Source organism: Thermobia domestica, chromosome 3 (genome assembly GCF_964235325.1).
Source record: "Thermobia domestica chromosome 3, izTheDome1.hap1.1, whole genome shotgun sequence".
Classification (NCBI taxonomy): domain Eukaryota; kingdom Metazoa; phylum Arthropoda; class Insecta; order Zygentoma; family Lepismatidae; genus Thermobia; species Thermobia domestica.
In genome coordinates, this window is record NC_137456.1 from 92,480,661 (window position 1) to 92,499,785 (window position 19,125).

General features: G+C 35.8%; 1 protein-coding gene across 2 annotated transcripts in view; it reads left to right on the forward strand.

The window, feature by feature from the left end:
- LOC145680609 (cubilin-like) overlaps positions 1–19,125 on the forward strand; it is a 1,259,764-nt gene that overhangs the window by 1,165,290 nt on the left and 75,349 nt on the right. For both annotated transcript variants that reach the window (XM_081751290.1, XM_081751291.1), the window contains exon 15: positions 18,665–18,821. In XM_081751290.1, the coding sequence (XP_081607416.1) occupies positions 18,665–18,821 (157 nt within the window). The remainder of the gene's footprint in view (positions 1–18,664; positions 18,822–19,125) is intronic.

The following is a 19,125-nucleotide window of genomic DNA, read 5'->3' on the forward strand; positions in this document are numbered from 1 at the left end:
TATGTACCTCTTGAAGTTGAGAACTTTTGGTGGCATCTTTTACTTTCCCTTTCTACATATATGCACCTCTAAGGCGCACACTAGTGATTAAAAAAAACTGACTCGAGTAAAACACATCTTTTTACAAGTGCATTAAGTAGAAAATTCATTAAATATGAAAGAAACTGGTAGCATAAAATATTAATAAATAGATCAAGATATTTAGAATATTTAATGTATTGTAAATATTATACATTATACTCGATTTATGTTAAACAATGTTTGAAATTAACGATAAAGCATAATAAAACATTACTTGGAAAAACATAAAGCATAATTAAGCAAAAAAATAAAGCATAGTGTGGGTTGCTCTATTAATTAGCTTGTATTATAAGAAAAAAGTTAAGATGAAATAAAATAAGATCTTACGTTAAACCTATAGCCTACTTACTACAGTATGTAATACAAGTATACAAAATTGGTGTAACATATCTATGTATGCTACCAAGAAGAGAAATATCATAAATCTAGACTCGGGATCGATAATGCAGCCGCGTTTATAGCCCGCACACTAAATGGTACAAGATTTGTCTCTTCGCGTATTTAGAACTTGAGGAAAGATAATGTTGAGGTCTGTATATTGCCTAAAGAGCAACCGGTGATTAGGGTGTTGTGGAGAATGTGGTGACGTAAAGACCATCATACTACAGTGGTGTACAATTTGTATTCAAGGCATTAAGTGTTTGTTAACTACATTGATGAAAAACTAAAAACACAATATTTTCTAAACTTTTTTTTCTTCGTGAGATACTGCATTGGCTTTATCAGTACTAAAACAAACATTAGAATTACAATAAGTTTAAGCACTTTATTTAGATAATCAAGATTATTAATCCTATTTATAATACAAAAACATCTCTGTCCTTGAGTAACACTGATATGCAAACTTCAAAACATTGAAGAGTTGCATAAACATCTAGGCGAAAATGTTGAGATATTCTTAATTCTTATTATATACACAAGACGCCTCAAGTTGTCGATCAGGCTAATTCCTAATAGTTCAGTCAGGCTAATTCCTAATAGTTCACAGTCAGGCTAATAGTTGTCGCTAGTTTCACTGCCTCTTACGTGTTTAGGGCAGAATCTTTCACAGGCCCGTATTTAGGTAAGTGTTATTCTGTGCTCGAGCACAGGGCGGCAGAACTTAGGGGGCGAAAAAAGTTTGGATTTTTTAAAATGAAATAAAATCTTTAAGTTTTACGTCTCACGATTATGTCGGTGAGGCTAAAGAAGACGGTGATGAGGAGGATCAATGAAATGGTGGAATGAAGAAAGTGGGAGAAAAAGAGGGGAATCCTGAGAAAACCCAGGTACACGCTGCTGTCCACCACAAACCTTACTTGGCACGAGCTGAGATCGAACCAAGGATCCCATACACCAGAGGTGAACGCTCTACCACTGAGCCACCGCGGCCCTCAGGATTTTTTTTAAAGATTCACAATAAAGTAATATTTAAAACTAGTAACCTCAAAGTCCCTCGCAAGCTTGAGAAAATATGTTAATGTGTTTAATTCGCTCTAATTGCAGTAGTTACTAATTAGCTACCTTATCTGATTATTTTTAAAACGTCATCCTCTCCCACCTCCATGAAAGGAGGTGAGGAAGAACTTCATCATTATGAAAACTGATAACCGTTAGATTCAGCGACCTCGAAAACTATGAATTCATCACTATCTGTCTCTTTCGATTACTTTTAAAATCTCGCCTCCTCCCTGGGGAATGGAGTATGACCTTAAAGTTGAATTGGATTAAAACTGTCACTATTCATCTCAGCGACCCCAAAAAAACTATGAATTCAACTCTAATATTGGTCGTTTTCGGAGGGGCGGCAAATTTTGTGCAGGGTCGGCAAATTATTTAGAACATAGGGGCGCACAATATATAAATACGGGCCTGGGCTTGGGGGAACAACTAGTCATTATAACGTGGAAAACTAGGAAATTATTCTATTAGTAGATATTTCTTTCTTTCTTCAAAGGCTAGCCGAAGGCTTCTCCCTCTATGCTTCTATCAGGGACAGAGAATTCAGCAAATTGTACTTTAAGAAAATGAAATCTTTTAGTTTAACGTCCCATGGTTATACCCTTTGGGCTAAATGAGGCTAATAATTAGGGTAAGAGAATGATGATGGAATAATTGGTGGAATGAGAGTGTGAAAGGAAACGGTAGTACCCCGAGAAAACCCATGGGCACGATGTTGCCCACCACAAACTTACTTACCTGGAGTTCAAACCACGGACCCCACACACCAGGAGTACGCACTCTACCACTGAACCACCGTACCATTGTTACTCAGTGGCGTGTAGGCAGAAAGAGAACAGATTATGTCGAAATGTATTTCAGTTCTGTTCCCAGTACCGCACCGAATTAAAACGTTCATTTAGGTTCCTGTATCTGAACCCAAAACATTACGATTTTCGTTTCTGGGAGGGGGTTATTGAGGGAACGTTAGAATTATGCGAAAGAAATTGGATGGCAACACTGATTTCCAAATTTTTGCTCAATAACTTCCCTTCCGAAGGTACCAGAGTCACATGTTGAATATCGTTGAAGGTTCACAAACTGTAGCTCTCAAACCGTTGAGGTTAGGACCCATGTTCATATGAACTTTTTTGCTTAGAATCACCCATACTATAATTTCCCAAAATATTGCCCTTTCTCCTGGGACACCCTGTATATGTAATGAACTGTATTCAACACAGAAACAATATTGAGACTGGAACAAAGCTAAATACCTTGCAGAATGTCCTAAATCTCAAAATCACAAAACAATGAATAAATGTTGAATGTTTATGTGTACACCCAACCATTATCATTCTGTACTGCGTGTTGTCTTCGTCCTTTTCTTCTGAGAGTGTTGCCAACCTTCAGTGTTGCTAATATAACTAAAGAAACAAATTCACAAGCTTCGAACTCAAATTCACGGAATATTCTGTATCAAACAAAGGCTTCTTCACTTTACTATATTTTTTTTATTTCTTTTGTTACATGCCTAATTATTATTATCACATCTATTAATTAATTCAAAAGTTCACCACAAAAGAACAGTACCTTCGGCAATGTTTGTGCCGTTATACAACTCAATTAGAAACTTGGTGTATAATTGTATTAGATACCTTGTTATTGTTGAGTAGTGTTGGAAAATGAGGAGTGATCCCGTCCGTGGATCTAGCTAGAGCTGTGCGATATCCGGATTTGGATATTGACAATCGATATTAATAAACTATCGAAATTTGTTCGATATATCGATATATCAAAAATATCGAAAAACACCTAATGTCGAAATATCGATAAATACAATTGTTGTTGTTGTTGAAGTTTTGCTTTCGTTTTCATTACCACTGCTATATGAGACGTGGATCTACACTTTAAGGTGGGAATCGAACCAATGTGTTGCATTCAAATTTTAACGCTCTACCATCAGGGTTCCAATCAGGGATCACATTGATACCGATATCTCGATATTTGAAAATACAGTATCTATTGACTGATCGATATATCGAAACTTCGCACAGCCGTACCTAACGTTAACTAATTGCAGCTTGCGTATTGAGCCCGCATTGATGATTATAACTTCACTGAGAAAAAAAAATTGTAGGTGGCGTACTTAAAAGGATAGGTTACATGCGTAATTCCTGTGGTTTTTGGACTTAACGTAAACAGACGTATAACTGAAAACGCATATTTTATAATACTTTCCGTATAAGTGTTCCATCCATACGTACTTTCCGTATGAAACAATAAAAGCGGTCAGGATCTCACATACAAATGGACGTATATAACAAATAGCTTAGGAATGTAACATAAGTATATGCATGTGATATACGGAAAATTGTTAGATGTCAGGCATCCTGCAACGGCATGATGTAACATCTAAGGGCAATGCGTATGTAGCATACGGATAAGGTATGCTCCGTGATTATTAATGTAGTAAGCAAGAGGATACCGTGTATTTGTATATACAATATACCGCTGTCCGGAGAACGGATTTTTCTGTGTTCGCTGAAGTCTATTTTGCGCTCAAATTGCATTAACAAGAGTTATTAGTTAAGCGAAGAACCTTGGAAATTATGTCCACTGTATTTTCGTGTTCACTTGCACCACTTCTCCCATTAATACTTTTGGAGAAAAGTACTCTCTATCTCACAAAATAAATGACTGTTTTTAAAGTTTTGAAGAACTATTTCTATGGCTTACAGAATATGCAGATTCATAGCCACACGATAAACCCGCCAATTTATTTTGTTCCTGACAAAACAACTTTTTCAGTATGAATTCATATTATCCACTATCCTTAGCTTTAGTTTGACATTCTTGTCCCGTCGTTTTGGCCTACATTCTATATACTCCGCACACATTTTCTATTCACATTTCCCAACGTTTTTCTGGTGAAACTAATAAAATCAATTGTAAAATTAATTCCACACTCTAGAAAGAAATAGTGTTGTTAAATTGTCCAACAATATTCACACTGTGTATGGTTTCCACAACGATACTAAACCCTGGAGTATTACTAAAATACCAAAATGAATTGCATAAAATTATCTTAAAGATTTATTTTTGCAATATATTTGGATTTTTTTTTCAGACATACCCAAGATCTAGAATGTTTGTATAACTACATTGGTATTATTGGTGCAGTATCTACTGATCTTTCAGTTTTTCTAATACATTTTGGTATTCTGGAAATACTCCAGGCTTTTTAGAATGGTTGAGAAAATTATTTAGGCATTTTTAGAGTCGTATTAACAATATCCTTAATTTTTACATTAGTTTTGCTATTTTCGTATAAGAGGAAACGTAAAAATGACTTACTTGTAGGAAAAAGTACAAGAGAGAATATTACAGTGGTGTGGTCATGTTGTGAGAAAAGGGGATGATTATGTCGACAGGAGCATGAGAAATGTGGAAGTAGAAAGCAAAAGAAGAAGAGAAATACCAAAATGGAGATGGGTAGATTGTGTAACTATGGAAAAGGATTAACAGAGAATAATGTTCTGCATCGAGAAAGAGGGAACCGATCATCAGAAATGTCGACCCCGTGTAAGTGAGAAAAGAAAAAGAAGTGTTGGTATTTTTACGATGCCCCAGGATTTTTAATGCTTGGGACAACTATATAGGAATTATTGTTGCTACATTAAAGATAATCTTAATGTTTGCAGTAGTTTTAGTATTTCTTCAATACTTTAGGTACGACAGCTACAATCACTGGTTGCCGACGCCTCCACTATACAATATTCCGTAGATAGAGTCAATAATCTACATGGGTTTTTGAACCCTTCACCCTTTCATTATAAATACGTCTTATATAATTTTTGTACAAAAGTTTCTATTAGTTTTATCTAAGTCTCTAAATGCTCTAAAAATGTCCTCAGTGTAAGATAGGAATAATTCATTTCGGCACACGATGCTGCCTTGGGTAGGATTTTGTCTTAGTTAATAGCGGCCTCAGACGGATAGTCTCCGTAACCCATACCGGTCTTATGAGCGAATATTTAGAGCAGCGTTTCCCAACCGGTGTGCCGCGAATGGTCCGCTGGTGTGCCGCGAGGAAATGAAAACAAAATTATTAATTATATAGCAATCAAATTACAATACAGGAAAAATGTGTATTTGTATTTCACATTACTATGAACCTCTACAATGGAAAAAATACTGTAATTGTGATATATTATTGTATATACATACATTACTACTACACAGATTGTATTTCGAAAACAGAATTTTATTAATATTTAAAAATTGTGACGTATATTAACCATGTTAATAAATTATAAGTTTCACATTGTGTTACTTGTCTGTACACTTTTAATGTTTAAAAAAAGTATTTATTATCATTGTTATGACCATTACTGCTTCTTTATTGTTACAGGTTATTTCATAACTTGAAATTTTAAAATCTAATTCTACCTTTTCGACAAAGCAAACACTCATACAAATTACCTCATCTGTTTTAAAAGTATAAGAGATTTATTTGTTCGTTTGTTATTTAGTGATCTTCCTTAGTGAAAGGTTGGATACAGTCTTCAAAAATAAAGTGCATTTTTAAAAGCCTGAGTTTTATATTTCATTGGAACTGTTTTCTATTTTTGAATTACAATGAAAAATAAGTATAATGATTTACGATGGGGGGAAACTAGTGTTCGAGCTTTCTTCTCTGTGAGAAGGAGGTCAGTAATCACAAAAAAAAATTACCACGGTATTTTCTATTTAATACTACTACTAATAATAATATGTATGAGTGTGCCGCGAGAATTCAAGTTAGCCCCGTAGTGTGCCGCAAGTTGAAAAAGGTTGGGAAACGCTGATTTAGAGGTTTACATTCCGTAGCCCATGGCAGCCTCGGGAGAAAGTTCTGTAGGTGAGCGATCAGCACTAACATTAATAATTTTTTGGTTCTGTCGTTTGCTTTTATAGCCGTCCTTTTGGAAGAAAGATCTGTTAAGGGTTAGTCGGATTTCTTCGTGGCTTTCCATGTCCTCTGCTTTTCTTCCTGAAAGTTGCAGTTTCCTTCTATCGTCTGCCACTGTTTGCTTATAATCATAAAACCATATTTTATAGTGAAAACATGTGTGCGTGAGAATGTATGGATCTTTGCAATATCCTTAATTTTGTAACACATTTTGGTATTTTGCAATACCTCAAGGCAGGCCCGTGCTGGCCCACCGGGACACCGGGACGTGTCCCGGTGCGCCCTCCGAAACATCACGGTATATATAAAGGTACAAGTTTTTAGTAATACATTCTTACAGTTTTATTGGTAAAAAATCCGTGAAAGATGCAGTACGCCCTATACATTAGGTGCCCTTGCGAGTCCACATCAAAGATGAACGATTTTATTTGCTCTTCCGTATACCACAGTTCTGTACAATAAATACATTCAGTTACTATTGGTAAAGAACCCGTGAAAGGTACAGTGCGCCTTTTAGAGAAGGCGCCCTACGAAACATCACATTATGGATAAGTGGTTTTAGTTATCCTGTGTACCAGCTTTATATAAGCGCCCTTTCCCTGAGATGCTCTGCGAAATATCACATTTTTTAAAAAAAATTATTATTCTGTATTTCAGTTTTGTATTATAAATTCATACAGTTGCTCTTGGCCGAGAACAGGTAAAGAGTATAATCACTTACAAAAATATTATAAAGTTATATAGCTATAAAACTAAACAACGTGATACATCAAGAAGAGTTCGGATAGTCAAACGTACGATGCATTCATGAAATACTACACTGACACTAGTCTCTAATTTACGATTTTTACGGCATCGAAGCTTTCACAGTCTTAATATATATCCATATATCCGAGCATATTGATTGGTCCTGTGTGTTTTAAATCAGTGTTCGGATAATCAGTACTTATTGTAATTCTAAAATATAGTTACATTTATTTCTGTACAATGTGGTCTTTCTGTCACCACGGCACAGCGCGTCATCGGATCAAGAAGAAGGCCTCTGGGATATAGAGGTTAGCTGCGAATATACTGAATAAGAAGTTGCGGACAGACAAGGGGTGATATTCCAGCTTGGGGATTTGGTGTGGGGTTAACAAACTCATCCTGTAAAAAAAAGAAAAAAAAGTCTTGTTCAGATATATTCGCAGAATCCTCGGATCAGAACTGATAACTTGGCACAAACTCAGCAAGGTAAAATCGACATGAGAATTGGAACATGGAAGATAAGAAGTCTCTATAGGGTAGGCGCGTTAAAATGTGTAATGAATTAGTTTAGAAATAGAAGATGGACCTAGTTGGATATCAAGAAGTTAGATGAGAAGGAAATGGAGGAGTCATGTCGGGAAATTTCTTGTCCTTCTACGGGAAACGAATTAAAAATTACCAACTAGGAACAAGGCTTTTCGTTCACAAACGAATACGTACTATCAGCAATTATGAGTTGAATTTGTTAGTGATAGATTTTCTTTCTTCTCTTAACGGTCGGTGGTGTAATATTATTGTTTTAAATGTATATACATGCCCCAACAGAAAATATGGATGACAATAAAAATAGTTTTTGCAAAAGAATAGAACGGGTATTTGATCATCTCCTGCAATACCATATGAAAATTCTGTTAGGCGGTTTCAATGTGAAGGTAGGACGAGAGGGTATTTTCAAACCCATTATAGGGAATAAATGTCTGCATAAGGAAGGTTGTGACAACGGCGTTAGACTCGATAACTTTGCAACATCCGGAAACCTCTTATCATGATGATTACAAAATTCCCACATCGCGACGTTCATAACTATACTTGTACCTCACCAGACGAAAAAACACATAATCAAATCGATCACGTTTTAGTAGATAGAAGAAAACAGTCTAGCACAACTTATGTTCGGTCGTGCAGAGAAGTTGATTATGATAATGAGAGAGAGACTATAGTTGAATAAAGGAAATATTCAATATGTGAAAACGGAGTGGTTTAATTTTTTAAAAAATATAGGAGAGTCAGGTGAGAGGGGAGCCAGATCGAGGTGTCGAATAGATTCTCGGTTTTAGAAGGTTCGGAGAGCACTAGTGTTCAGGATACTTGATTGAAATTAGAGATAACATTAAGATTTCAGCAAAAGAAATATTGGAACATTCAGAAATACGTAGGAACAAAGCATGGTTCAACCAGGAATGCACTAAAGTAGCAGAGAAGAGAATACAGAAGAAACAGCGTTGGCTACAAAATCCGAACGAAATAACTACATAAAATTTCACTGTCATCTCGCAGAAAACGTCCAAGACTTTTAGAACAAAGAAACATGGTTTCTGAAAGCTAACATTAATTAACTTGAAGATAATAGTAAAAAATAAAAACATTCCGGCAATGTAAAAATGCATCAACGGACTTAAGAAAGGCTATAAATTTTGTGTTTATATATTAAAGAAAGCTAAAGGAACAGTTCTCACTGTTCAGGATAGCATCTTAAATAGATGGAAAGATTTCTTTGACGATTTGCTTAACACATAGCCGAAAACTAATGTGCGTGTAGAAAGTGAAATGCATACAGCATAACCGTATATTCCAGAATCTAACCAAACAGAAATACGAGGGCCATCCGGAAAGTGGTACCCGTTTGTGCAATAAAGACAAAGTATGTATATTTGTTAATATGTGCAATGTGTACATATTCACAAATATACATATTTTTATTGGAAAGAGCATACTTTACACTACTTCTCCTCATAATCACCAAGCAAATTGAGGCATTTGTCATACCGTGTGACGAGTTTTTGTATTCCAGCGTCATAGTCCTCCGCCGCCAGCGTATTGAGATACGTAGTCACACCTCGTTTAAGTTCTTCATCGCTGTCAAATCTTTTTCCCGCCAGAAAGTCTTGAAGCTTCATAAAGAGATGAAAATCCGAAGGGGCCAGGTCCGGAGTATACGGTGGATGGTCGAAGGTTTCCGACTTGAATTGCTGCAGAAGTTGTGTTTTCACAGCTGCATGAGGCCTGGCATTGTCATGAAGGAAAACGACGCCTGTAGACAACAGACCTCGCCGTCGATTTTGTATTGCCCGCCGTAATTTCTTTAATGTTTCACAATACGCATTAGCATTAATTGTTTCTCCACGGGCCATAAAATCAATGCGCAGTACACCTCGTCGATCCCAGAATATGGTTGCCATGAGTTTCCTGGTGGACGGAACTGTCTTGAATTTTTTTGGTTTAGTTGGTGAATGAGCGTGATGTCACTCCATGGACTGTGATGCATAACAAACTCATGTTTCGTCCCCTGTAATGATGCGATTCAGGAAAGAGTCTCCTTCATCGGAATAACGTCCCAGAAACATTAGTGCTGCAGCCATAATCTTGGTTTTGTGCTCATCTGTGAGCATGCGAGGGACCCAACTTGCACAGATTTTTGAATAATGCAGATGGTCTTTGACAATTTCATGAACAATTGTTCGAGGCACACTAGGAAAATGTTCACAGAGTTAATCAATTGTGACGCGCCGATCGTTCATCACGCATTCGTCTACTGACCTCAGCAGTTCGTCTGTAATGACAGATGGTCTCCCTGAACGCTCCTCATCGTGTGTACCCCCCATCCCCAAGTTGAAGTTGCGACACCAGCGCCGAATAGACGACTCGTCCTTTACATTGTCTCCATACACCTCCTTAAATTGGCGATGAATTTCACAAGGTCGAACGTTTCGTGCATTAAGAAATTTAATCACGGCCCTCACTTCACAACTGGCGGAGTTCTCAATTCGTTTAATCATTATAAACGAGCACAGACACAACAAAGGCACTGCTAGCGTCACGCAACCTTGCACAGAGCAGGCATACAAGCCACTGACGCGGTCTGACCCTGTCCAGCGGCTCCCCGAGTCGTCAGCGCTTCATGCGGCGCAAACGGGTACCACTTTCCGGATGGCCCTCGTAGAAATCGCTATTAAAAACTTAAAGAAACACGCATCTCCGGGTGTAGACGAAATTCTGGTTGACTTAATTTTAACTGGGGGGGGGATTGTAGAGCAAGATACACAAACTCTTTCTCCTTATCTGGAACAAGGAGGAATTACCACAAGAGTGAAAAGAATCAATCACTGTTGCAGTTCAGAAGAAAAGCAACAAAACTGATTTAATAATTATTGAGCATTTCTCTTCTGTCAACATCCAATAAATTTTCTTAAACATTCTATTAGCAAGATTGACTCCATACGCAGATGAAAGTATTGGAGATAATCAGAGCGGATGTAGATAAAATCGATCAACTATCGACCAGATATTTACTATTCAACTAATACTTGAAAAGAAATGGGAATACAATATTCTCGGACATCAATTATTGACTTTAGACTAGGGTAGGAAGGAAACATTGTACAACATGCTTAAAGAATTTGGAATACTGAAAAAGGTAGATTAATTAAGATATGTTTAAATGAATCCCAAAGTAAGATTCGAGTAGAGAGATTTTTGTTCACGAGTTTTCACGTTGAGAATGGCCTGAAAGAAGGAGATGCGTTGTCGCTATTATTATTTAACATTGTTCAGGAGAACACTATAAGGAAAATCAAAGACAGGAATCAGGTCCTAGAGCTGAATTGTATTTACCAGGTTATGGCGTATGCTTATGATGTAAACTTAATAGGGTATGATAGAACAATAGAAAGGACGCAGAAATCTTACTTAACGTTTGCAGTTATATGGGCTTAAAAGTAAATGCAGAGAAAACTAAAAAAAATGGAAGTTTGTCGGGATCGTAATACTGCATTTTATGGATGGGTTAAAATACCAAATAATATTTTCTTTTGACAGAGTGGATACTTTCAAATATCTAGAATCATTATTAACATACCAAAACCATAATCACAAAAAAAAATTGATGTCAACTGAAAGCAGGGATTTTCTGTTATTATTCAGTTAAAAATCTTTTGTTGTCGCAAATTCTGTTGAAGAATTGTAGCTTAAAATATAAAACGAAAATAATACCTGTTGTGCTGTATGGTTGTGAAACATTGTCACTGACTCTGAGAGAAAATCGCAGACTGATACTATTTGAAAACAAGGATCTTAAACCAATATTCGAACTCCAAGAGGAACGGGAATGGGGATTGGCGGAAACTCCATAACGATGAACTGCATAATTTTATATCGTTTACAACAGCATTGTTGGGGTCATAAAGTCTAGGAGGCTCAAATGGGCAGGTTATGTAGCCAGAATGGAAGAAATTAGAAACGCTTTCACAGTTCTGACTGGAAATCCAAATAGGAAAACGAAAATTAGGAAGACCGAGGCGCAGATGGAAGGACAATATTAAAATGGTTCTCGCAGAGATTGAAATATAAAGTGGAAACTGGGTCCAGTAGGCTAAGGACGGAAATCAATGGAGAGCTTTTGTAAACGCGGCACTGAACCTCCTGTGTCCATAAGCCATAGAGCTATATTAAGTTGTTGATACATTTAGCTTCTTTTTATTTGACAGAAATGTTATTACAGGAACTAAAAAGTTTTTCTCTAGTAAAGAGGATTTCGATTCAAGGTTTCCACAAATTAGCTATTTACGTTAATACTAGAACAAATTTGGTGGTGATTTTGATATAGAAAGGCATCCATACTTTCTTTCAAACTATATCGGCGCCCTTTTGTATCGGCGCCCGTTTAGTAGACTTGTCCACCGCCCTCATTAGTATCCCAGCACGGCCCTGCCTCAAGGATAAGTACGGTTGGGGCAATCATATAGATATTATATCGGTGCTATATGAACAATACACTTAATTTTTTGTAACACTACAAAATTTAGTGCAGTTACAACGTACCATACAATTACATAGGTCTTGTAGTCGATATATTAACAATATTCATTTTGGCCATACTTTTTTTTAATGTCCAAGGATTTATTATATTATGCTGGGACAATCATCTGGATATTGTTGGCGCTGTAATGGCAGTATTTTTTCCTCTAGAGTGCAGACGATTTCGAATGCCAAGTGAGGACATTGACTATAACTTGAGCTTGTCTGATCAACGTATGCTTAAGCATCATAATTCGTACTTAAACATGTATTAATAAAACAAATTGAATATTTCAGAAGTTTTTGAGTTGTTTTTGACTTGAACGTTCCTTTCAGCGGCAAGGCTATATGAGACGAGACCTATTGATTAACTTGAATCCGAATCACATGAGCTTCCGCCGGGAATCGAACGCGGATCTCCCACTCCAAAGGCGCGTACTCTAAGCGCTTAGCCACGAAGGAGCTCATTTCAAAAGTTATAATGAACAATATGCTACTACTTGAAGTACACAAGTACTAGTACTAATACTTGAATTTACAATCCCCATACCACAACTTACTTTATACAATTCAATTTACCGGTATTGGGGCATTGTGAAACATGGATATTTAGTTGAGTTGAGTTGATTTTAGTTTAGCGTCCCGTTCAGCAGCGAGGCTATACGAGACGTGGACCTACTGATTAACGTGGGATCCGAACCACATGAGGTCCAGCCGGGAATCGAACCCGGGTCTCCCACGCCAAAGGCGCGTATGCTAACCGCTTAGCCACGAGGGAGCTCATGGATATTTAGATAGAACGCATACAAGCCCTATGTAATTCCTTGATTCACTGCGAGAAGTTTCATAATTTTCAATCCAGAGCGTAGTAATACTGATTTTTCGCAATTTTGGCGGTTTATAACTCTGAAAAGATGTGCTTCCCCTCCCCCCTTCCCATGTTTATTAAAACATTTTTCTTTCCTTTGATATAAGGAATCACTTAAATTTATGACACGGAATTCATTAACACTTTTTTCTAGTAAAATGGGAGGTATGGTTACTCACATGTGTCATGGTAGAGATTTATTCTGGCACGAGAGGTCCTTGGTTTGATCCCAGTGGTGCCGTTGCTTTTCCTTAGGTTCTCCAATTTCCTCCTACATTCGTATTCCACCATTTCTTCCATAAATCTTCCAGTTTTATTTATCATCCGTCATTTTTTAACCTCGGAAGCATAATCATAAGATGTTTGATTAAAACCTTCATTTCATTATTGTTAAGTAAAACCTAACAAGGCATGTTGACTCTCAAGATCTTGCGGGTCACTACCTAATAGTAACAATATTATAATGTTGGTGTAAGGTGGCAATCACTCGGTTGTTGATGTAAATCCAACATACATAAACTAAATGAAATTAGTCTTGACTGCATCCCTCGCTGAATCCACAAGAGGTCAAGCGTGTAATAAATTAGTTGTCTCGCAATTTTAACATACAGCTGTGTCTATTAATTAAAAGGTTAAACCTACCACTAGTAAAGACAAAAGATATAAACTGACCTTAATTACGGTCTAGTGTGTGTGTTAACAATTGAAACACTGCTACTAAATTCTTTAATTATTTTGTCAAGCAAAGGCTTGAAAAAAACAACAAAATAGAACAACTACACAGAGCTTAAATAAATAAAATACTTGTCATGTATGTTGTCGAAAATGTCAGTCCTTTCTTACTCCTCCCCTACCTCCCTATGGTTCTAAGACATAGCCCACAGCTTTATCGATCGGTTGCGTCATGCTAGAGTAAGAAAAAAAACTCTTCAAGTCACAGTTCTCAAATACAACTGCTCGCCGTGTTCTAGCATTTCACAGCAATTCTCTAGTAATAATAAGTAATATTACAAATATATGTCATTGCAATCTCTTGCTCGAACTTTTTTCTTTAAAAACTGAATGGTATATCACTGTCAAGTTTTCAAAAGAAAACTAATTTCGTTAGTTTCTTTTTTAGTATTGTTTAAGACTAGTTAATTGAATTTCATAACTTTTTTTTTAAGATACTGATGCAACATTACTGTCTCAGCAAATAAAGATACAAAACTAGTGGTTGTTTTTCGAGCATTTTATCTAAAGGATTCTTTATGGAATTTGATTGTATTTTTGGTTCCTCAACTCATTTTCTGAACTCAATAAATACAGAAAATGAAGTACACACATAGTAGGCATTACAACAAAGTTTCAATTAATCGAGAAGTATGCATTTTAACTGATCTCGGGAAACGGGGAAAAAATCGAGAAAGAATAGGGAACAAAAGAGAAGGAAGAAGGCATTGATTTTTTTTCACAGATCATAGCTACTTTTCGATGGCATTTTTACACAAATCGTGAAAATCATTGAAAATCATCTAAATTTTGCTTACAATACACTATTTTTAAGAAAATAATAACTGTGTAGACTCCTCTTGCTCGAAAAGAGTATATAGTAGGTAATTACTGATGTCTTATTATTATTATGTATGTTATTGGTAAATTTGATTGATTTTTGTTTTCAGAAATTACCAAAATTCGCGAAAACCGTTTCAAATTTTGCTTGTAAGATTCTTATACAAGTGGTCCAAATAAGAATGGTCTGGACACAGTCATGACATAGGGAAAACAAAGAATGCAAAGAGATAATGAAGTCAAAACAGTACCATTAAAATTGTTTATCCGTCTGTGGGCAGTTTCAATATAAGCAAATGCTTGAAATACAATCGAAACACTGTATAATTTTCAGTCCTGCAATGAGATTAGCATATGTTTCACTCAGCTGGTCTTATATGAACCCTACGATATTTGTGTTGATCTCGTCTTGGATCTACTGTAGGGTTTGAGGTTTTTTCTCTCACACTTTTCCATTCAATCACCCTCATACGGAAAAGTCACATACGGTGAGATCGAGTGGTCTCGAATGCCGCAAGTTGCCGCTTACAATTTAATCCTCATCGAAGAAATCGGCAATTACTTACATTGAGTTTCAGGCAGTGTAAGAATTCGGCAATTACTTGCACTGAGTTTCCAGCAATGTAAGAATTCGGTAATTACATTGAGTTTCGGACAGTGTAAGAATTCGGCAGCTACTTGCACTGAGTTTCGGGCAGTATAAGAATTCGGCAATTACTTGCATTGAGTTTCGGGCAGTGTAAGTGTAGGACCCGATATGTTGGGTGTACGCATACTGCAGTTTCTCGTCAATCAATTAATTAACAAACGGGATGCAGAGTTGTTCCAAATGGTCATGCCTCTTTTGTTTGAATTATCCTGTACTAAGTAGTTCAACTTAACTGAAGAATAGAACTAATCTCACGTGATAAAGACTGCAAACACTTTCCTATTAATTGGTCTTGACATTTAAATAGCGACCTCACACACTTAAAGCAGCTCATTAAAAAAACACTTTCAAATTATTACAAAAGATAATACTATTTATAATGCAAAAACATATCAGTCTATGGGTAACACTAATATGGAAATTTCAAAATACTGTATTTAAGACGTACGAGTTGGAAGATATTTAGGTATTCTTAGACCTTATTATAAAACAAAAAGCCTAAATCTTTCAGTCAGGCTAATTTCTAATAGATCACAGTCAGCCTAATAGTTGTCGCTAGCTGTGCTGCTTCCTACAGAATGCCAAGAGATGACGCTAGTGTGCAAGCAATTAGCAGATGTTTTCAAGCCTTAGGAAAACAACTTGTAATAATATAAAGAAGAATAAGAATTCATAATGTAACCTTTTAGTATTAAAAAACACAGCTTTTTCTATAGTAATAAAAGTTGAAAAATAAAATTGTTAATTTGAACCACTTCCGGTTCGAAAAAGGGTTAAAGAAGAAGTGGTGAGACGCTGAATTAATTTAAAAAAAAAACATTCATCGATATCTCATAAAATTTTTGCTCTATGAGAACCAGCATAAACCAGAAATAATAGTAAATTCAACCACTTCCGATTTCGATAGAGTGTTGCAGGTTGTGATGTGACACTCTTTAGATGCTGTGTCGATTGCAGAAAATTTACGGATTTTTTTCTATACCGATAATGATTCAAACCTAAAATCGTTAACTTGAACCAATTCCAGTTTGTAAAAAGGGTTAAGGGAATCTAGGAAAACCAACGGAATCAATGTTGCCTACCACAAACTCACACACTCTGGGATTGAACCAGATATCCATCCCACTGGGGGTGAACACTCTACTTATGTGCCACCATGTTCCCTTTTAAAAAACTGTCATAAAATATAATAAGTATATTTATAACTCAATATGCAATATTTCAATTATTATTGTAAAGTAAATTGACGTAAAATCACAGTAAGTTTCATTTCATTAAGTTTTATTAAAAGGTTTTATTAGAAATTAAAACTTACTAGATCATGTTTAATACTTATACAAGTCTTACAAATATTTCAATTAACACTCTTACTTTTAACGTTAGCTATAAAGATCTGCCGGACGCAGAGGGAATGTTACGTGATGAGGGTACCCCTTTCAGATTCTAAAAATCAACGCTGAAACCTGATTGACGATACGACCTTTCAAAGAACTTTATGCATAACAAAATTAAATTTTAAAAAAAGCCATGCTTGTGGTGTCATGAACTTCCTTTTGTCAATTTCCATGTCAGTTAAAACAATTGCATTATTGGTTTACCCTAAAGATACCTGAATCATCATAATATGAAACTTCCAGTTTTTTTATGATTTATTAATGATCTTCACCTCATGCATCGCATCCTCGGAGTTATACAACCCAGCAAAAAAGAAGTGTGTAAAGGGTTGCATACACTTCAGTTATATATTCGTTAACCAAGGCTTTTGCAATGTTGCGCAGGTCTATGACATGTGTTGTATGCCCTTTAAGGCTAGAAAAGTGGTTTCCAAAATGGAGGAGATGAAATTCAAGCAAGGGTGCACAAGCTACTGATAGAAATAAACTGTTCTCGTAATTACAATTATTGCTAATATAACAAAGAAGCATCAAATAAACAACTTAAGTTGCATTAGCTGATCATGTGCCAAGCGAAATGTCACACTTATATTAGTTTTCATTTAAATGTAATATTTGAACATTTTTTTCATGAATACAGTATAAAACGGAGAATGCATGTATATATTTTAACTTTCAAAAGTTCAAGATATTTCACCGTGTAATGATACACAATATGTTGTAAAAGTTAAAGTCTTTTAAAATGTTGTCTGTTACGAGGGTTTTGCGGTCACCAAACTGCCCACGAAAAGATTCGAAGCTTTTGAATGAAAATTGTTGTATTCACCGATTTTATTACCATATTCAAAATTTAAACATATCATATTGCCGTTTGTATTGAACTTTAATGCACATTTTCCTTATTAAACTACTTTTTATCCTGAATTTGGTTTCCTATTTTAAGTCAATCATAATGTTACTTTATAGCATATGTGATGTCCTATAAGTCATACGACCTTAACCAAACTTGACATCGAAATAGATTTTTACTTACGTAATATGTAACATATTCCTGTTGCAAACTGCTATTTTTTTTTAAATCAGAGACGCCCAAAAGAACTTTTCCAGGGGGACTGAGACCCTTGTTCCTAGCTGTGGATGACCATGTCCCGAATTATATGCCATCAAAATGGGGTTTGGACTTAAGTTACGCCCAGAAAATACTATTTAAGCTCAAAATACATGGGACAAACCAACCTATTAAAAGTTTCCCGATTTGTCAATCCGAGAGCTCATATATCCCATATTTTTTCTTTAAAAAAGGGCAATAATTTTTTTTATTTAAATCTATTAATTTTGGTTCTTTGTGTATATATTCATAAATATATGAATGCATTTAATTTTAAAAGAGCTAACATAAGTATCAAAAGCCTTTTTTTTTACTTTTGTTACTACAATTTTTTTTACACCAATAACCTCAATGTGTGCGTGTGTGTGTCTGTGTGTGTAAATAGTTATCCAAGGTTTTTTTTTAACATTTGACACATACACGCGTGTGTGTCTTCTGTCATTATTATCTCTCTCTCACAGTTCGTTAATAAGTCTTATAAGTCTAATATATAGTTTAAAAGGAGAGAGGATTTCGTTATTTTTTAAACCTGATTGTAGTAAGAGAATCCACCTGCTACTGAACGAGAGCTCTAATCAATACCTAAATCTATTTTTATTACTAAATAAAAGTACCCTAATAAAAGGGAGAAAACTATACAGCTTTTTATCGTGTTCAGTAACTCGGTGCAAAACATGGCTTTATCTACCGGCAGAAAGAAACCATAATTTTCAATATATAGCTGAGTATTCAACACTATTTTTATTCCCTGAAAGAACCCTGTAATCGTCTGCGGAAATGCAATATTAACTTTTCTTTTTTTCCTTCTTCTTCTCCCGTATAGGAAAGCCTCCCCTTGAGTGTGAAGAGTTCAACAGCACTGAACGTGATCTATCGAGTAGCGCACTACACTTGGACGAGAAAAGGCTTCGACTTTACTGCCACCTACCAGTTCAAGCACGAACGTGACTGTGGAGGTAGAATACATAAAGAACCATCTGGTGAGTATTTCCGAGACAAATTACAGGGGTTGCAAGGAGCACCCATAAATTTTTACCAGAAAAAGAAATCCCTTTTAAAGAGAAGTGGAGATTTTCTTTAAGAATGTCCACAGTCGTTAAAGCAACTTTTCAAATTGGAGTTTTTTTTTCTTTGTGTGTGTATGTGTGTGTATTTAGTAGAAGGAATACGAGAAGAAGGAAGAAATTGTCGTCACCTAAATGAAAAGTATTTGTTCAAAAGTTATTCGATTTCTTCAGTGAATTGTGAACGAATTCCGAATAGGCATCTTATGACTGGAATATT